This window comes from Cucumis sativus, chromosome 4, assembly GCF_000004075.3.
Source record: "Cucumis sativus cultivar 9930 chromosome 4, Cucumber_9930_V3, whole genome shotgun sequence".
Taxonomy (NCBI): Eukaryota; Viridiplantae; Streptophyta; class Magnoliopsida; order Cucurbitales; family Cucurbitaceae; genus Cucumis; species Cucumis sativus.
In genome coordinates, this window is record NC_026658.2 from 778,031 (window position 1) to 798,091 (window position 20,061).

The 20,061-nt window shown below is 34.1% G+C and overlaps 3 protein-coding genes across 6 annotated transcripts; 2 read left to right on the forward strand and 1 right to left on the reverse strand.

The window, feature by feature from the left end:
• Positions 1–3,453: 3,453 nt before the first annotated feature.
• LOC101218104 (periodic tryptophan protein 2) lies at positions 3,454–8,810 on the forward strand. 2 transcript variants are annotated; one of them, XM_031884293.1, is made up of 9 exons: positions 3,454–3,841; positions 3,920–3,950; positions 4,051–5,432; positions 5,800–6,051; positions 6,137–6,229; positions 6,429–6,800; positions 7,346–7,690; positions 7,892–8,119; positions 8,221–8,810. In XM_031884293.1, the coding sequence occupies exons 3-9, from the start codon at positions 4,224–4,226 to the stop codon at positions 8,398–8,400; spliced, it is 2,679 nt and encodes an 892-aa protein (XP_031740153.1). In that variant the 5' UTR covers positions 3,454–3,841; positions 3,920–3,950; positions 4,051–4,223; the 3' UTR covers positions 8,401–8,810. The 2 variants fall into 2 exon arrangements, with proteins under 2 accessions (XP_031740153.1, XP_004152215.1); XM_004152167.3 differs by lacking the exon at positions 3,920–3,950.
• A 640-nt stretch (positions 8,811–9,450) lies between these two features.
• Positions 9,451–12,982, reverse strand: LOC101217868 (monothiol glutaredoxin-S15, mitochondrial). 2 transcript variants are annotated; one of them, XM_004152166.3, is made up of 7 exons: positions 12,824–12,982; positions 12,277–12,384; positions 11,869–12,006; positions 11,349–11,448; positions 10,826–10,892; positions 10,121–10,199; positions 9,451–9,791 (listed from the first exon to the last, which is right to left on the reverse strand). In XM_004152166.3, exons 2-7 carry the CDS (start codon positions 12,349–12,351, stop codon positions 9,735–9,737), a joined length of 516 nt encoding a protein of 171 aa, XP_004152214.1. In that variant the 5' UTR covers positions 12,352–12,384; positions 12,824–12,982; the 3' UTR covers positions 9,451–9,734. The 2 variants fall into 2 exon arrangements, with proteins under 2 accessions (XP_004152214.1, XP_031739589.1); XM_031883729.1 differs by having other exon boundaries at positions 10,121–10,214.
• A 564-nt stretch (positions 12,983–13,546) lies between these two features.
• Positions 13,547–19,076, forward strand: LOC101217628 (lys-63-specific deubiquitinase BRCC36). Of its 2 annotated transcripts, none has more exons than XM_004152165.3 (10): positions 13,547–13,912; positions 14,486–14,611; positions 15,358–15,445; positions 16,190–16,275; positions 16,354–16,569; positions 17,446–17,630; positions 17,854–18,012; positions 18,122–18,202; positions 18,319–18,373; positions 18,544–19,076. In XM_004152165.3, exons 1-10 carry the CDS (start codon positions 13,802–13,804, stop codon positions 18,745–18,747), a joined length of 1,311 nt encoding a protein of 436 aa, XP_004152213.1. In that variant the 5' UTR covers positions 13,547–13,801; the 3' UTR covers positions 18,748–19,076. The 2 variants fall into 2 exon arrangements, with proteins under 2 accessions (XP_004152213.1, XP_031740561.1); XM_031884701.1 differs by having other exon boundaries at positions 13,573–13,912; positions 14,412–14,611.
• The last annotated feature ends 985 nt before the right edge of the window (positions 19,077–20,061 follow it).

A 20,061-nucleotide genomic window follows, 5' to 3' on the forward strand; every position in this document is an offset into this window, starting at 1 on the left:
AATTTCATTATTTGGATAAAATATTAATCATATGAATTCTCTATACCAAACTGACTCTTAATGATTTGGAGCTGAATTACCTGAAAGCATTTACAATATTTTTGTCTACACTCTGAGTTCTTGCAGTTGCATCCTCTTCGTTCTGTAGATGAAGTTTTTGTTGTTGTCACACCCTCTCTTACCTATTTATTCACAAATTTATTACATGATGCATACATGATGTTGAGATTATATATATAATATAGTTTAGTTAGAAATTAAATTAAATTAATTGCATTACATTTTCTCTATCAAAGGCTGAGGATTTCTTGGTTTTAAGTTTTTGTTTAGCAGCAACAACAGTGTCTAAGTACCGAGGATTGTTGAAGCAATTTTCACCACACCCACATTCTTCATTGCAAAACGCTCCACTTGCAAAGCATTCGCAATATCTGCATTTTAATTCAATAAATATCATCATTATTACATATAGCAAAATTTTAAGTCTTCTCCTTATATTATTGTTATTGATATATACTTAAGTATGTTTGTATAATGTTTAATTAACTTACAGTTTTAGGCACTGACTTTTTTTGCAATTGCAACGACGTGGGCTGGAGTTATTTTCATTTTCCACTCTTGATTTCTTCCTGTACATAAATTGAACAACACCTCAATGTTAATTAGTTTATCAATTGATTTAGACAGGCAATCTCATTAAACTATCATACTAATTTCTAGCGTAGAAACTAAATTGTTACGATTTAACTAAATACGCAAGAGAAAAGAGAAAATTTAAACCTCTTTCTCTTGGTGCTACCACTACTATTACCGTCATTGTTTATCTCATTCGTGGAAACACCTAAAGACACCACTTCCTGCACCATACAAATACACACATTATATACGGAAAAAGAAGTAACATTTTCTATGAAACAGTATTATATATATAATAACTTCTTACGGGATCATTAGGATTTTGAATTTCCTCATTGCTCTGGAAATTCAAATATGGAATATCATCGTTCCAGTTTGAATATTCAATATCACTATTTATCTGCAAACATGTGTAAGCACTAATTTAAAATTTAGTACTTAAAAGAATATAACTATAGTATGGATAGTTTGTATTTAATTTAATTAATTAAAGTGTTTAATTTAATCACCTCAATAGCTGACGGGTCAGCAAAAAAAACTGGACTCTCGTGGAAATTGCTCATGTTGGAGTGATCATCACCAATTCCAGCTTCTCTATTATCGTTGCTGAGAAACCAAAATTTACCATAAAGATAAAACCCTAATTAATATAATTAATTTATAAACTTAAATCATGAGAATAACTTAATCAATATTTAAAGTAAAGAATCAGAAAATCACCTCGTCATATGTCTGATATCTTTTGCTTTTTACCCGAAAGATGTTTAAAGAAAATAATAAATATTTAAAATATCAATGAGCTATCTAATATGTGCAGATGTGAAATTATAATGTGTAGCCAAAAACTGTCTTCTAACTCTCATTCCATTTTCTTTATTTGTTATGAGCTCACCGGCGGCGTGGTTGAAAGAGAGGGAGAAACGCGGAAAGGAAACTCACGGGCAACACTAAAAGGGTGGAGAATGGCGGCTTCCGGTGAGGCTGGCGGCGGACGGTGCGGTGGTTGGTTTCCTTTTCTTGGTGCGTGAGGTAGGAGAGAGGGTTTATACATATAATATATATCTATCATTCTCCTTTTCCTTCTCCAAATTCATTTTTCTCATAATATTTTACTCAAAATAAATAAATCAATCAAATATCCCATCTAATTATCTTAATAAGAAATCAATTATTAATGAAATAAAATCTAAATAAATCTACATGACTGTATTTTTGTCCTCAAGTGTAAATATTTTGCAACTCTATTTTTATGGAAGTGTAAATATTTTGTAAATATTCGATATCACTCATTCTAATTTTCTTAGTAAAAAATGAATTATCTTTAATCAAATAAAATCTAAATAGTCGATTATCCCTTCTAATTAATTATCTCCAAAAAAAAATAATATTATCACTTTTATCTTAAACTTGAAATTAAAAAGACATCTCATTCCAATTAACTCCAAAAATTTAAATTATAGAAAATACAGTCCGAATAATTAAATTATAAATACGAGGAGGTCTGAATATTACATACAGAGACTAAAAAGGTGGAGGAATCAAAATATTTATACCAACTTAAAAATTAGTGAAAAATACAATTTGGATCATGAGATTTTATGGTAAACAAAAAAACAGAGACATTTAGTTTATAAGATTTTAAAAAATGCTTTTAAATGATCCATAAGTTAATTTTACCATAGTTGTGGAAGGTACAAAGTCCCTAACAGTTAACTACCCGCTAAATTAACTCAATAACTATTTAGAAAAAATAATTTAAACCACACACACTAAAAATGTTACTCTTTCAACTTCGTGTACCAAATAAAGACCAACATCAAATTTCAATAATCAATAGTGGATTTTGACTCAAAAATTACCTATAAAAAGTACAGCAAGAAAATTAGAAGGTTCCTATTTTTTTATGACATTAAAATTAAGATTAGAAAAATCAAATTTTTATTAATAAATGGATTAGTTTTCATTAGTTTTTAAGTTTCCAAATATTACACTAGTTTAGAGTTTTTGTCAATTTATTTTTATATATTTTAAATTGATTTTCAACCGTCATATTTGGTATAAAAAATGATTTTAAAACTATCAAACTACTAAAAAAATATATTTTAGGTATTTAAAAAACAATCTAAATATTGTGATTTTTGGTTAATCACTTTTTCTGTTGCTTCAAAAACTAATTTTTAGGGGTTTCTTAATTTTCTAAAATCACCATCTTTAGTTTGACAAACACACCATATCTTTTGTTATGGTGTGTAAAAGTTATGTGGCCAATAAAAAAAATGAACACTACTAAACCTTCTTAATATTTAGTTAAAAGGTAGATGATAAATTGATGTTTTATCGAAAAACTAAAAAAATCACTGACTTTCTAGATTTTGATCATCATCATTTTGAACATTGTTATTCTATTCAACTTTTTCGACTCACGTCTTTGATGCCAATGCAACTTATAAATTTGGCTGTGAATCAAGTTTGAAATAGTTTGTGGTTTAGGTCTTCTTTTGGATAGTTGCAAATTTAGCAATTAAATTCAAATTAATTAAGTATGTAGCACAATTTTAAAATTTTTGTAAATATAACAACATTTGTCAAAGTCTATCAATTATATAAGCCTATCACTGATAGACCATGTTTGTAAATATTGGTCTATCACTGATATACCATATGAAGTCTATAAGTAATACAAGTCTATCGGTGATAATTTTGTTATATTTACAATTATATTAAAATGTTATTATATTCTTAATTATTATTCTCCTCAATTTCAATTTCTTTCTTTTTTTTTTTCTTCAAACTAAATAAAGTGTCACAAAGGTTGCAATTTTTCTTTATTGAAAAACCCTAAACCTTCTTCTCTCTCTTCCTCTCTCTCCCTTTCACGATTTGCAGCGTGTGAAACGCCCCATTCGAAAGTCCCCTCTTTCTCGCCAGTAGCAGAACTCACGCCGCCAGACTACAACGCCCGCCTCACACGTTGGTACCACCGTCGACTGCGCGACCACCCTGACGTTGAGCTCTAACTCACGACACTGACGACCTCCTCTGCGCGCGACCTCAAGTAATCCAGCGCAGTGGCGCGAGTTACACCCACGAACCAGCAGCCTCACTCTCGGTAGCAACAAACTGTGGTGACCCACGCATTTTGGACAAGTTTCAGCAGCAATCCCCGCGCTTTCAACACCTTGTAGCAGCGTTTTCCCCCTTTGTGGTGAGTTTTCGGAACTTAATCTTTCATTTTCGGCATTAGAACTGAGTTACCCATTGTGTGATGACTCCAAATGTTTAGGATTAGGTAATTCCGGACACCAACTAGCAAGGTTTGGAGCACGTTTCAGTGGGAAAAAATTCTCTGATTTTTTTCGAACAGTTTAAGGTCCTTTAGATTGGCCTCTAATGCTTGGAAACCTTTATTTGTAGATTTGGCATAGATTTGGAACTGTTAAGACACTTTGCAGCAAGAAAACAAGTCTATATTGGTGATTTTTAGGCGCCCAGAAAATATCAAACCCTCCAAAATCCCTACCTCTGCTTCTGAGAAATCAAAGAGCTGAATTTTGGCAGAAATTTTACCGGAATCATAATCGCCGGTGATGAATTACCGGTTTCAAAACCTGTTGGGAGCGCCGTATAGAGGTGGGAATGTTCTGATTTCAGAGGACACTCTGTTAATCTCACCCGTCGGTAACCGGATCTCCGTTACCGACCTTGTCAAGTCTCAAACAACGACTCTTCCCCTTCAATCATCTTCCAATATATGTCGTATTGCCCTCTCCCCCGATGGGGTATTTTTATTCACTGTGGACGAGAAGAATCGTTGCCTCTTCATCAATCTCCGACGTCGAGTTGTTCTTCACCGTATTTCCTTCAAGAAGCCTGTCAGTGTCGTCAAGTTTAGCCCCGACGGTGCAAATATTGCTGTTGGCACTGGGAAATTGGTGCAAATTTGGCGCGCACCGGGGTTTAGGAAGGAATTCTTTCCTTTCGAACTGGTAAGAACTTTTGCCGATTGTCATGATAAAGTTACAGCGTTAGACTGGAGTCCTGATGGCAATTACTTACTTGCTGGGTCGAAGGATTTGACTGCTAGGTTACTTTTTGTGAAGAAGTTAAGTGGGGTTAAGTATAAACCACAGTTGTTTTTGGGTCACAGAGATTCAATTGTCGGTTCATATTTTGGGACTAATAAGAAAACTAATAAGGTAGAAAAAGTTTATACGATCACGCGAGATTGTTATATTTTTAGTTGGGGTATTATACAGAATAATTTTGATGAAATGGAAGTGGATAATTCAGAACCAGCTTCACCGGGGACTCCTAGGAGGGATAGTGAAGAAAATGTGGAGAGTGGTGGGGTTGTTAGTGTTAAGAAGAGGAAGAATATTGGTGATGGTAATGTGGATAGTGAAGATGGTTACTTGCTTAGAGAAAAATGGCAGTTAGTGAGGAAGGATAATTTTTCTCAGGCTCCGGCAAAGGTGACTGCATGTGATTATCATAGGTACCTTGATATGGTGGTTGTGGGATTCTCTAATGGTGTGTTTGGGCTGTATCAGATGCCGGATTTTGTGTGCTTGCACATGTTGTCAATATCAAGAGAGAAAATTACCACAGCTATTTTCAATCAGCATGGCAACTGGTTGTCATTTGGGTGTGCGAAACTTGGTCAGTTACTAGTGTGGGAATGGCGGTCGGAAAGCTACATATTGAAACAACAGGGACATTACTTTGATGTTAATTGTCTTGCTTATTCACCGGATTCACAACTATTGGCAACTGGAGCTGATGATAACAAAGTCAAGGTACCTTAATTTCTTAAAGGTGTACTTTTTTCTTTAACATGTAATTACCCTAATGCAATAGATAGTTGGATTCACTTATGACAAATAACAAAAAATGTGTTCTACTCCATATTTCCAAATGTACAGTGTATTTTTTACGATCTGTAAGTTTAAACACTTGGCGGTCCTTGGCTCCTGTAGCTAAGTGATCACGTTACTTGTGCTTATCAGTTATCAGTATGTAGTCTAGTGACCCTCTGACTTATTGTACCCTAATGTAATACTGATTTTTTCATCATCGGCAAGGAAGTATGATGCCAAATTTGTTTGAGCCTTTTTTAATAATTTCTTGTTGTTGGATGAACTGGCTAATGCCTGTTTGGTGTAGGTCTGGACGGTTCAATCGGGCTTCTGCTTTGTTACATTCTCCGAGCATGCAAATGCTGTTACTGCCCTCCAGTTTCTGGCAAATAACCACTGTCTCTTGAGTGCATCTCTTGATGGTACTGTTCGTGCATGGGATTTGTTTCGCTATCGAAATTTTAGAACTTTTACCTCCCCTACTTCTCGGCAATTTGTTTCCTTGGCGGTAGATCAAAGTGGTGAAGTTGTTTGTGCTGGAACATTAGATTCGTTTGAGGTATCCTCGTGAGCTTTCTTGGAATATGGGTGCTCCCTACTAGCTTTATGCTAAAGTCCTGGCTGAAAGTTTGTGTACTTTGTAGATTTTTGTTTGGTCAATGAAGACTGGTCGTTTGTTGGATATCCTCAGTGGGCATGAAGGTCCCGTTCATGGATTGATGTTTTCTCCTACAAATGTGAGTTCATGGACACATTCATTTACATCTTGAATTTCTAATTCTAGAATAATATTTTACTTCATGTTGGATCTTTTTATCTCTTTATTTTCTTTGATTATGCTTATCTTTTCCCTATCTTTTTGTCAATAATAAAGATGAGAGTTTTATTGCTATTTTTTTTTCCTAATACTAATCACCTTTCCTTACTATCATGTAGGCAGTCTTAGCTTCCTCATCATGGGATAAAACTGTTCGCTTGTGGGATGTTTTTGAAGGGAAAGGGGCTGTTGAAACGTTCAATCACATGCATGATGTTCTTACTGTGGTTTATCGTCCAGATGGAAGGCAGTTGGCTAGCTGTACATTAGATGGTCAGATCCATTTTTGGGATCCCATTGATGGTATATTGATGTATACAATTGAAGGGCGTAGGGACATTGCTGGAGGGCGTTTGATGACTGATAGAAGATCTGCCGCTACTTCAAGTTCAGGAAAGTGCTTCACAACATTATGTTATTCTGCCGATGGGAGTTATATATTAGCTGGAGGATCTAGTAAATACATCTGTATGTATGACATTGCAGATCAGGTTAGTTTGTATGTTTTTATTTTTATTTATAGTCTCTGACTATTTGTATTGCATTAGATCAAATGACTGGATTTCAGATACCAACTTTGCATTCATTTAACTGGTTCGAGGCTTTAATGTAAATAAAAACGTCATATATGATTTGTTTGTTTGATTGGATGTTGTCACAACACTACAAAAGTTATATAAAGTGAAACTATACATGTTCCTTTTATATGAAATTTCAGTTCCCTTGATTAAAACCTAGTAGGTTGGCGTGTTTGTTGATTGTGTTTCATGTTGAAAGAATTCAAATTGGTTTTCATTACTTTTGGTTACAGTGTGATTTTCCCTTTTTACATCATAATACCTGAGAAGAACCTGTTCTCCCCTTGGATTATATTGCTTTACGCATGAAGTCATGGAGAAGTTGTTTGGATATCCGAAGCATAGTGCAGCTACTGCTACACTTCATGTTTTTCTTTCAGTTGTCTTTTTCTCTCACCTTTTTTCCTTGTTGCATCATGTTGTGGTTCAGCATTATATATCGTGTTTTTCCTGCTCAGGTATTGTTGCGGAGGTTTCAAATAACCAATAATCTCTCTTTAGATGGAGTTCTCGACGTTTTAAATTCTAAGAATATGACAGATGCTGGCCCCTTAGATTTGATTGATGACGATGACAGTGATATAGAAGAAGGAGTTGATCAACAAACACGTGAGAAATTAGGCCATGATTTACCAGGGTCCTTGCTCAATCGTGGACGACCAGTCGTAAGAACAAAATGCTTAAGAATTGCGCCAACTGGTCGAAATTTTGCAGCATCAACAACGGAAGGAGTTCTTATTTATTCAATCGACGAATCTTTTATCTTTGATCCTACTGATCTTGACATCGATGTCACACCTGAGGTAATGAATGCAGATGTTGTCTAGCAATTATCATAAACATAAGTTATTGCTTTTAAGGGAAAATAAATTATATTGCAATAAGATAAAGACAGAACTACTAAAATAAAATTGATTTTTCTGGCATGTTCCTAACCGAATTTGAGATTGTTGTCTTGAACGGTTCATCTTTTTCATATTTATTGTTGGTTAATGTTTTTGCAGGCAATCAATGCTGCACTTGATGAAGATCAATCGAGCAGGGCTTTAATTCTTAGTTTGCGATTAAATGAGGATGCTTTAATAAAGAAATGCATTTTCTCTGTGAATCCTGTGGATATTGCAAAACTAATCCAATCCATTCCGCATAGATATTTGCAGAGGTTAGTCGAGGCATTAGCGGAACTTCTGGAAAGTTGCCCACATTTGGAGTTTGTTCTACGGTGGTGTCAGGTAGTTTCTTGAGTTTCTAGTGCAGATGGAGATATTGTATTTTAGCCGTAAAACTGTAGTTGTGGAAATGATTGAACTCATCATTAATTCTTTTTACTCAGGAACTTTGCAAAGTTCACGGGACTTACATCCAACAAAATTCTAGAAACCTACTTCCTGCCTTAAAATCCTTGCAAATGGCTATAACCAGAACACATCAAGATGTGGCTGATATGTGTTCGTCGAATGAGTATTTACTTCGGTATCTTTGCTCAACAAGTGCCAAGAAGGAAACAAGTTAATATCAGCACGGTGGGAACCCAGCCAAAACTACTCAGTTAAAGACCCCTGAATGATTCAGGCGAGGAAGAGTATTCCAAGTTAGACTCGAGTTAAATACGTCGTGATTCATGGTAATTGATGGGGTGATAAGTCCTTATCTACCCTACAGTTTTGTCAAAATCGTAACTGATGGAGCAGTCAGATGGATTTATTGTAAGTTAGGCAGGAAAAAGTTTTTCATTTCTTCTTTTTCTGTCCTTTTTAATTTCTTCCAGTTATGATTGTATTAATATTAATGCCTTTTTGGAGATTGAGATTGAACATGAAAATGAGTAAAATTAAGACAGGATCCCAAATGTAATGAACGTTTGAGCTTATACTTTTTGCTTTTTTAAATGCTTTAACAGGTTTTGGAGAGGCTATTCAGTTATTTGAATTTATTGTCTATGCCAAATTTCTTTTGGTCATTGAATTAATTTTTTTTAAAATCATTTAATTTAAAAAAAAAAATTTAAATGACAAAACTTTTAAAAGCACCTATAAATATATACCAAAAATTATTACCATCAATCTAAGGTTGATTACAAAAATAAATTACTATCTATATTCAAAACATAATTTTGCTATTTTTAAAAATAATCAATAAAATTTTCTTTAGTGGACTTAGTTAGATTGGAGTAATGTAAAATTTTTGTTATTTAAAAGTTTTAAATTGAAGGACTTTTTGTGTAGACAGCAGATTCAAATCTTTTTTCTAATGTAAATATTTTATTATCTATTAATATATATGTAATTTGGGTTGGAGTTGGAACAACCCAGATTTCTTTAGTCAACCTCCCACGATGAAAATAGAAAATGTTTAACTTAATCCAACTCAACAACAAAAATGTTTGGGTTGTTGGGGAGGGATTATTTTTTTGTTTGGGTTGTTGGGGTGGGATTATTTGAACCCCTGAGTATTTTTTTCCTCCAACAAATGTGAGACAAGAAATAAAAATTTAAATATCATAGAATTTAACATGTATTACTTTAGCTGTATATATTGCGTTTTAGAAGTAGATAAAATAACATTTCAAGCAATGTCCTAAAATGTTGGTAAAAGCAAGCAATGGTAGCACCAAGAGAAAAGAGGTAAAATAACAGTGGTAAGTGTAGGTCACATTTATTAGAGAATATATGTGACATTAAAAAGAAAAGAAGAAAAAAAGAGAGGTGAAATGATCGACTACAAACCCTCTGGAGATAGGAAAAGAGGTTTGGCTAATAACAAACATAAATAATCTTCAGCCTCATCTTCTCACAAGTTGAAACAAAAAAAGAAGAAAAAATGGGTTTAATCATATCTTCATAGAACTTATTCAGTCTTCTGATTGGCTGCAATATCGTTGAGCTTTTCCTTCAATTCTCCAGACTACACATGACAAAGAACAATATCAAGGCAATGCATCAAACGAGCACTTTGAAAATAAAGTTAGTTAAAAGAACACTTTTAGTCCTGTCTGAAAGTAACAATTTAGTTCTTGAACTTTAGTTTATTAGGATTACAACAGAGAGAACTTTGAGGATAAAGTTGGTTAAAAAACATTTTTGATCCTTTAATGAATCTTTAATGAATGTAAAAATTTAGTCCCTAAACTGATTTGAATTTTAACACAGGTACCTTGAAAGAGAGTGACAGAAAACCCTTAAGTTCATGTAGGAACTTATGAGAAGTGAACTAAGGTATAAGAAGTTGGATACCTGATGCAGATTGAGTATGATATCAGATCCTCCAATAAACTCTCCTTTTATGAATATCTGTGGAAATGTTGGCCAATGGCTGCCATCCAAAATACTTTCAAATCACAACACGTCCAATTACTTCTTCAGCCAACAATGTCACGAGTTTAAATTCAGAAATAATTTCATTTGTCAAGTAGCAAATATCCATCGGCATGTCTATATAATCCTAAATAATCCTTAAATTGAGGGGCTCAATATTGAAATTCAATATCTATTGATATCTCCGATATCCTTATAATTGCTCTTGAGACAGAAAAAATGGTTAACCATTTGGCCTGATAAAGTACAAATACTAATAACAATATCCACATCCATAACTTAGTTTGGAGTAAAAACAATTTAATTATTAATTTATATACAAATAATATCCACATCCATTTTATTAGAGTCTAATAAAGTACAAATACTAATAACAATATCCACATCCATAGCTTAGTTTGAGAGTAAAAACGATTTAATTGTAATTTATATAAATTTTTTGCTTATATTTCTGGAAATAAACAAACTATAACTAATTTGTGAGCCATTCACAATTTCATAGTCTGAAATTAGTTCATACCTACGCTACACATCCATGACTTCATTTTTTGGAAATCAAATATTTGAAAATTTTCACCCCTGAAGAGGGAAATTCGGTATCTAAGGGGCCACGGGCCAGCATACCTGAAGGATTTCACGGCACTTTTAAGTTCAGCGTCTTCCAAGATATTTCTAGCACTCAAAGGTACATCTGCAAAACTTAAACACATTAGAATCGTGGAAAAAGATGAGAAGCAATAGAAAGGTGCTGCAAGGATTTATATTCAGAGATAGGCACAGTACAAAGCATGCAAGTTTGTGATTTTAAAAAGCCGATCCAGATTTTCGTCCTAAGAACTAGAAAACCAAAGACCATACAGAAAAAATTCATGCAAAAGATAGGATTGGAAAGAAGCAAGATAATGGTAGACATTAGCGATCAGTCAGCCAGTAATTTGAAGTATTGAGAGCATATAGTTATAATATAATATACTTGTTACACACATAACAAACATAACAGGCACAATATTGGCTCACTCAAACATAGGATTATAAGACCATCAGTTTATGTTCCAGGGGAACGAACAGACAGGCATGTCCCTGAAAAAGCTTATCCCAAAGAGAATAGACTCATTAAAACAGACAAGCACACACAATGAGCACTTACTATATAACTTCAACACTCTAACAGCAAGAGCACTAAATCCACATTGAGGAACATCCGGCACCCCTTTCATGTAGATCATCACAGGATTTTGTCGTACATCCTGATAACAATACAAAATGAAAAATAATGCCGATATGAGACTTGCATACCCATGAAAGCATAGATATTGGCAGGCTGATGTTGAAGAGTTAAAGACCTTACAATGTAGTTTAAAAATAACATAGCCAATAAAAAAACTAGAAAAGAATAAAGTCAAAGTTGCCGTAATATGTCAGTATTTCTAAACCATTAGTACCGGTTCTTAAATTCTCCACATTCTACTCAGACCAGAAAACATTTAACCTTTCTACATTTTGCAGAATCTGGAAGACCTTTTTGTTACTTTCTCATTTTGTGTACAACTAATCATGAAATTTTCTCTTATCAAGAAAAGAGAGGCAAAGCACATAGCTCTTCTAGATTAGACACATCAAAATATGCTTCCTATATATTATCAGTTCTTTAACAAAAGCAGTCATACCTGTTCCACAACATCCCTCAAAGAAAGGCCAGAATTCTCAAGTTTATTAGTAGGTTTGAAATCGTCATGGGTATCAGGTTCATTGGGTACTGTCGTTGAGTATCTCATTCCATGCTGATAATTTAACCCAGGCACCACCTATCAACAGTTCAAAATGAGGCACCACAATATAATCAGCATAGTACAAGCTTTTCCTTAACTTAGCTCAACTTATTTAACTTCAAATTGGAAAACTTTATTGTAATACACCTCTAGGTATTGGCAGTTCTTACTCCTCTATTTCATTCATTAATGAAATTTGTTTCTCTTCTAAAAAAATAAGTAAACAAGACAAAAGCTAAAACCAACGGAACAAAACAATAGGAATCAGAAACTAATATATGATAGTGTGATTTTTTCAAACCGTACTATTCTGCTAGTGCGAGTAGCAGGCAGACCTGCCAAGCCCTTGAAGAGTAAGTTTGATAATGATTTTGCCATCATTCCAATTGTAAGAGTAGCGCCCAATTAGATACTCTAAAGTAGACAACAAGTTCAAAAGTCAGTAAATTGGAGTACGGTTTTAAACATGTGCAAGTAGTGGCATACATCAAGATACAATGAGAAACTGAAAAACCGGATACAAATTCCTTGAGCAACAAGATTTTAAGACTTTCACATTATCCAATAGAAGAATTACAAGCAAACAGCACCTCACGAAGGAATACAAGCTTAAAGACTACAAATTTTCGAATACCCAAGTAATAGAAAGAGGCATGAATATTCAACGGTTAATGGAATGACACAGATCATCTAGAAAACCATAGATAGCTACAATACTACAACAAAACACCACCAGAAATGAAATAAATGTGAATCAAACACGTTGCTACAGCTCAATATTGCCGAAATTGAGATAGTTAAAAAAAAAGATATAGGAAAGCGAAGAAGAAAAGAAGAAAAAACGTGGACAGACCTTGAGGTTGAAGGAGAACGAAAATTTAGTGCGGCAGGATGGAGAGGGAGGAGAAAAGAAAAGAAATATGGTTGTGGGGATGGTGAAGGAGTTTGGCTACGTGACTTGGTGGTGATGTCTAGTTGAGAAATGGAGAAAAATAACTCCTTAGGGTTTACTCTTTTTTATTCACATGGGAGATTGTTGAATTTTATAAAATTACTGTGAAGTTAGAATAAAGGAAAGGATAAAAGAATATATTCGATGTTTGGAAAAATAATATTTGATCGAAAAAATTAAAAATTTATTTTTGTTTAAACTCATTTTTAGATGGTTTAAAATACATTTCAAATCCTTTAGTTATTTTCTAAATTAAACAAAACATGTAATCAAAATACACTATAAATAAATAGTTAAAAAAAACAAAAGATTCAAATTATAGCGCACACCAACGAGTAAAAAAGAAAGACTACTTTTTTATCTAAAATAACAAATGTGGAGTCAATAGTTGCTTAAACATTTCTTTAAAAATATAAGTAATTTTAAATAAATGTGATAAAATTATGAATTATAACAAAAAAAAAAAATTAATTTCTATAAATGACCTTGTGTTACTAACTATCAAATAAAGTTTTTTATAACAAAAGTTTATTTGATTGGACGATTTCACTTGAAAACAATTAAAATAAATGTTATTACAATTTCTATTAAAACTGATTCATCAACAAAATTTTATTAAAAGAAGAAAGCAGACGTGTCTAAATCACATGGCCACGAACTTACAATCAGATATGAACAAGTACGCACGACCGTACCGGACAGAAGCTGAGCCTTGCGATCCGGTGCACCAGGTTGTTCGAAACACCGGCCAGTGAGTCTCGCTTGAGAGTTGAAATTAAAGCTTGAAGATCCTTCCGAATCTCTCTTTTTTGCCTTCTTTCATTCTTTACACAGAGAATCGAAGTTTCCAATATTCACAAAGAAACCGGTGATCCAAAGATGTCTCTGACGGCCGTGAAGATGTCTGAAGATGTCTGGTTTACTTGTCTCACTCATGCATTATCCACCGAGACTGAAGAAATCATGGGCCTTCTCCTTGGCGATATTGAGGTCACTCTCTTTATTTCCACTCTGCAATTTACTTCCCTTTCTTTCAAGGGTTTCTTTGAGTTTTGCTTTAATTTTGATTACTGGGTGTCTGTTTCTTCGCTTCGTTGTTTCTTGTGTTGGATGTTATTTGAAATGAAGGTTAGATTGGTTGTTTTGGCAAATGGGGTTGTTTGCAGTTTTAATTCTCTTTACTTTAGAGTTAGAGGTAAAGTTCTTGTGCTGTTCTAGCTCAGTTAATTGATTTCTTAGCCATTTCGTAAAGATCAGAGTGAAGAGTGGTATTTGTGGTGCTTCCAGTTAATGGGTCTTCTGATTCCAAATGGTGCTGTTGAAAGCAGACTTGGTTTGTCTTTCACATTAGTGCGTGCGAATATGTTCTAGCTCTTATTCGATGGTCTATCTGAATTTTGATTCTATAGTTTCTTTCTAGAGTTTGAGTAATTTCTATTTCATGGTTCATTCTCTAAGCTTTAAGCTATTTTCATGCCTTTTCTTTCAGGGTGCTATATTTTTCTTTTTAAAAGGTAGTTGTTATTTGGGTTCTGCATTCTTCCTGACCATGAGATTTTGCAGCATTCGAAAAATGGTAGTGTAACTGCACTAATTTGGGGGGCATCGCCTCAGACACGGTCTGACAGAAGGAAGGACCGTGTGGAGACTCATCCTGAACAATTGGCTGCTGCATCAGCCCAGGCCGAGATATCCTTTGTTCCTTTTAGCTTTAGGAAATTCCTCATCTTCTAGACATGGTCCTATGTATCTTAGCTAATGCCTTATATCAATACTTCCTTTCGAGTGCATCTTTTTTATTATCATTTAAATCCATTATTGTCTTGATAAATGAAAAGACCTTTCTCAGTTTATGTTAAAACATTCGTTCATAGATTGTCTATTGCGCAATATTTTGACTCTACAATTTCATTTACACTAGGACCCCCTAGGGGAGCAACCCCATTTGCTTGGGCTGCCTCCTCTAAGTAACACCTAGCCAGAGGTCGCTTGCTCAGATTTTTGGGCGAGCTTAATAAAGAACACCCACAATGTCTCCAGAGTCTAGGCCTTCGGATGTCCACAAACTCTTTTTTTTTAATATAAAAACCATACTTTGATGAAGAAAGTTTTTCATGGTATGTGTTTAAATGATTGGGTTGGGGATCTAGCAAAGTGGACCATTTTCCTTGTTTAATATATAATTGTATTGGGTATAACGTATAAGAGGAAAAAAAATGAAATGGGATTGCAATGTGCCAGGAGTCTGCCTAGTTAAATTTTATGAGTGGTGAGAATTTTCATTATGTTTTCTACCTTCAAGAGTCAAACGTTGAAACTGATTTTTAATACCAGTGTGGCTTTGTAAAGTAGTTTAACATAAGTAGGTTAACTATTCAAATTCTGAAGTTATTTTGCTTTTATTCAATATTGTTATATTCTTAATTTTATAGAACAGAATGACAGCAATGACTGGTAGAACAACTAGAGTTATTGGGTGGTACCATTCACATCCTCATATTACAGTGCTTCCTTCACATGTTGGTTAGTATTGACTTGTCCATGATGTTTAATTGTAACCCATCTTGTTCGTGAGCTGTAATAACAGCAATGGTGTAAAAGGTTTTGCATGTCGATTAATTGGTTTTCCATCTTGCTCTGGATTCCTATGTCTCATCTGGGGACCAAGTTTCCATTCCATTCCACCCAAACTAGCATATTGTTTCATCCTTCAAGTGATTATGTCTTATTGGTGATAAATGATTAGAGACCAACTCTCCTTTAGCTTCTGTATGCTCCTAGCCTCTTCCTCTTCCATTTTTCAATTAAAGACATTTCTTCTTCTTCTTTCTTTCTATTATTCTTTTTTTTTTTTCCTTTTTTGAAGGAAAAAACTTCAGATTAGGCTTTCTTTCGGTGCTAGGATGCTTAGAATAGAAAGCTGAAACTTTTCTCTTTACTCGTTTGTTCTGATGATTGTATTACAATAGTTACAAAACTAGACCTGAAAATTTCATCATTGGTGACATTTCATCAGTGCAGTTTCTCTTTCCTCTTCGTATTCATTGTGAAAGTTAATAATTCAAAAGAGCTTACAAATATTTCTATGTTATATAAGAAAATAATTAGTATTTCATATCAAAGTTTGAAATCTTTTACATTATTTATCTTTGTTACAATTTTGGCTAAAGGAGTCTCCTTGATTTATTTATTAGAGGATGCTATTTTTTCTTTTGCACCTCTCTATCAAAGACAATAACTTTCCATTCATGGAAATCTTACTTGCAGATGTGCGAACTCAAGGGACATATCAGCTCCTTGATTCTGGATTTATTGGGCTGATATTTTCTTGCTTTAGTGAAGATGCGAACAAGGTTCGAATAGTTGCTTGTTTTGCTTTGGAGAATTATCTTTGGCATTTTTGCTAAACTTTCGTAGTTGGGAAATGCCAGGTTGGAAGAATTCAAGTTATTGCTTTCCAATCCTCTGATGGGAAACAGAATCACTTGTCAAGACCTATTTCTTTATCTCCTGTATATCGAAATTCGGTGATTGATGTGGAATCTTCTTTAAGTTCCTCTGATAATGTATCAGGAAATGTGGGTTATGGACCAGGAGAGAATCCGGAACAAGACACTGGTGATTCAATGATTGCTGGAGCTCTTAAGGTACAAGTACAACATATCCTCATTACAAAGATGCCTAAATCTGGATGTTTGGATTCATATAGCCAGCTTATGTTGAATGATGAGCAGAAGGTTTTACCAAAGTGTCAATTTTCTGTCTCAGATGATGTTGAGCCTTGTTTGTTTATGGAGAAACAATTTGACTCTTGAGCTATTTTGAAAATTTTTTAACTAGGTACCTGATAAGTCTTGCCTCACTTTAAATTTGGAAAACTTATGCAGAAAACTAATAACTTACATCACTTTTGAATCTCATATTCGTCTACTCAAACAGGTGGGTAAAGCTGCATGTCCTAGAGTTTTAGATTCACTTCTGTAGACAAATCTCTTCTATCAATCTCACCATTCACTTTCATGCCGATTAGGAAACTAAATCTTGCAATTGTGTTTTGCTAAAACTTTTATTTCTCTCTCTTGGATTGCTAATGAAGTACTGTTACAAATAATATAAGCCTATTCAAGTTCTGTGAATAAGATTTAACTCTTTTAAGATATTACAAGTAACGAAGCTTTCATTTATTATGCACCTTGTTTTATCTGGCAAACCTTGGTTCAAGGTTTGAACTTGAAATGGCCTATTAGTTTATCATCAATGAAAAAACTGGGATGATTTCATCATCTTAATGTAGCATATTTTTTAGCTTAATATTTCCATGCTACAACATGAAGTAATTGTCTGCTGGTTAATTGAAGTCACTCGGTTACTGTTTGTCTTCAAAGGAAACATCTAAAGAAGTGCTCCATGGATTTTATATAAAGTTTCAATTGTAGGAGTTCAATTTTTAAAATTTTGAAGTGCTGCGTATTGAACATTTCACCATGATTGGTGTGTATTGGCTTGTTTGACATTGTCTACAGGGTACTGGACGATCTTCAGAGTTGGGTTATTTTTTTGCTAATGCCGACACCAACTATCAAGGAAAAGAGAAAATTGGTGGAAGTTATCTTATTAATAATACAAATAGTGGGATTACTGATATCGATCCAATGGACTTGTCTGAAAGTATGCAAGAAGCAATGCACCGTTCAAATATTGAAATGAGGTACGTTCAAAGTGCTAATTTGTTGGTCTTGGCGTCTAATGTCATAAAGTTATCTAAATAATGAGTTATCTTGTAATGAGTTCAAATTGTGCTATCCATGAGTACTTGCTTGTGCGTGTAGCTGCATTGAGAGGGAGTCAGATATACCAGTTGCCTTTGTTATCTTGTTTTTCTTTCCTGAAGGATAATTCATCATCCTCATTTTTCTCTCTCTTGCTCCCAGTGCTGCTGAATTTTCAAGGAAAGAGATTCCTCTTCATGTTATGCCGACTGCATCGCTCATAAAGCTTGATTCACCATTGACATCTTTTACAGATTTACAGCATGTTCTGTTTGAAGAGGAGAGATCAGCTTATAACCAAGCCATCTCGAATAACATGAAGTAAGTGGTTTTCTCTTTAATTAATATCTGGAGCATGTATTCCTAACTTACAAATGGTTCTGTCTTCTATTTTATAATTGACTGTAATGATCACTTTTGTTTTTGATAGGGATGGGAAAGTGCATCCGCTGACGTTCATACATCACACATCAACATATCAGGCTTCAATGTGCAAGTTAATTGAATATTGGTTAGGCTCACATGCTGTCCTCTATCGACCATTTATTTTTGGTCTTTTATTCTCTGTATGCCTTGAATACACAATTGACTGGGAGTTGTTCTTGTTTTTCCTTTCCTTGCATGTAGTCTTAGTCCTGCCATAAGTGCGCTTCAGGACCGCGTAAAAGAGAATGAAATTCGGGTAAGAATTGATACCATAAACACCCATTTGTGTAGACTCAAAGGGGATGTTTTCTGTGCATTAGTCTTTTGATCTCTATGCTCTGATGGATTCAAATCGTTGCTTCATTCGTAAGAGTGTCAGATAGTTCTAATATGATGCTGTTGGTTAATGACTTCTTTGTTCAACAGTTAGCTTTGCTGGCCGAGGAAGCCAGGAATCTGGAAGTTGAGGCTGCAAAAGCAAATGAGTCAGTCCCAGGATCACCTCATCAAGTTACTCATGGATCTCGAGCAAGTGCTTCACCAACCCACAGGGACTTGTATCCTTCAACTGCCTCTGTTGGTGCACGTAGTGGAGGAAGCTCTATGTACCGGAGTAGGAAGGGGTTATGAATATGATATCTTTTCCCTTTGACTTGTTTTCCGAACTCCTGAACACCTGTATTATAGCGTTCAGGTTTTTTTGTGCATAAAAACGATCGAAAGTATAGAAGAGGGGTCAAATGGCATTCATTATTAGCTACCAAAATTTCCTCTTCTTGATGTTAGATACTTTAGTGTCTAAAAATGGCTTTTCACAAGTAGCAATGCTGTTGAATCCACTTATATCAGTCTGGATAAGTTGCCAATTAACAGCAGTCTTGAATCTCTATGCTTCTGGTGACCAAAATGATTTTTCATCACAAATGCAAGAATGCAATGAGTTCTAATGTGGTTTCTCACATTTTGTTAAAAAATATGGATTAGTTTCTCTCTCCTTCTGTAATCATCATTTCTGGTTAAATCTGCTATCATCCCATTAGCAAGCTCTAATTATGATCTACGTCTATGCTAATATTCCAAATTTATATGATTTTTTTTCTTGGGAATAGTCATCATATTGACTGTTTTTTATCACATCTCTATCTATATTGTAATGTAATATCTCGTTAAAGTAACAACTTTTTTTCTCCCTATGTATTGTAAAGAACAGGGTTTAATACCCATCACAATTAACACACACTTTATTCAATAAATGTTAGAAAAGAGGTAAGTGTTTTTGCAGGATTACCCATGTGAGACAAATACAAAGGGGAAATAATTAAAATGAACACAACTGTAAAGTAAAAGAAAGAAATAAGCAACACTTTAACAAAAAACTAAAGGGGGAAAGAAAAGATGAAAATTTTACTGTCATACGTTGTTAGAAAAAAAGAAAGTGGTAAGATTCCAAAATGACGAAAGTTTTAACAAATATACTAAAAGGAGAGTCATTATTCAAAGTGACTATCACTCTCATAGCTTCTTATTAGATACTGAATTTGAATTATATATATATAATGAGTTGGTCGTGGTGATGCATGGAAGTGATTCCCAAGGAGAATCGAATCACCTAACTTTCCTTTTTTCCTCTTTCTCTTCTTTACAATTTGCCCTTTCTCTATCTCTCTCTCTCCCTCTCCTCCTTTACCCTTACCCAAGAGAATGGATGCCACTTCTCTCTCTCTCATTTCCTCCTTTGGTGAGAGAGAGTCGTTTCATAGATGTGAACAAAGTATGAGATTAAAATATTCATGGATACGTTCATATATCCATAAATTTAAAAGTTCATTATCGATATTAAATATTTATAGATATATTCAATATTTTTTATCAATATATTCGTTGATATATATGTAAAATTGAAATATCAATATCAGCCTTCAATATTTTAATTCTTGGCGAAGA

Excerpts from the sequence above, each read along its gene's own strand:
- LOC101218104 (XM_031884293.1), top strand. The coding sequence starts at position 4,224 with ATGAATTACCGGTTTCAAAACCTGTTGGGAGCGCCGTATAGAGGTGGG. Across the intron at positions 6,052-6,136 it reads GAACATTAGATTCGTTTGAG|ATTTTTGTTTGGTCAATGAA; the intron begins GTATCCTCGTGA and ends TGTACTTTGTAG. Across the intron at positions 8,120-8,220 it reads TTGTTCTACGGTGGTGTCAG|GAACTTTGCAAAGTTCACGG; the intron begins GTAGTTTCTTGA and ends CTTTTTACTCAG.
- LOC101217868 (XM_031883729.1), bottom strand. The coding sequence starts at position 12,351 with ATGATGGCAAAATCATTATCAAACTTACTCTTCAAGGGCTTGGCAGGT. Across the intron at positions 12,007-12,276 it reads CTACTCGCACTAGCAGAATA|GTGGTGCCTGGGTTAAATTA; the intron begins GTACGGTTTGAA and ends AACTGTTGATAG. Across the intron at positions 9,792-10,120 it reads TCATACTCAATCTGCATCAG|TCTGGAGAATTGAAGGAAAA; the intron begins GTATCCAACTTC and ends TGTCATGTGTAG.
- LOC101217628 (XM_004152165.3), top strand. The coding sequence starts at position 13,802 with ATGTCTCTGACGGCCGTGAAGATGTCTGAAGATGTCTGGTTTACTTGT. Across the intron at positions 14,612-15,357 it reads CTGCATCAGCCCAGGCCGAG|AGAATGACAGCAATGACTGG; the intron begins ATATCCTTTGTT and ends ATTTTATAGAAC. Across the intron at positions 16,276-16,353 it reads TTAGTGAAGATGCGAACAAG|GTTGGAAGAATTCAAGTTAT; the intron begins GTTCGAATAGTT and ends GGGAAATGCCAG.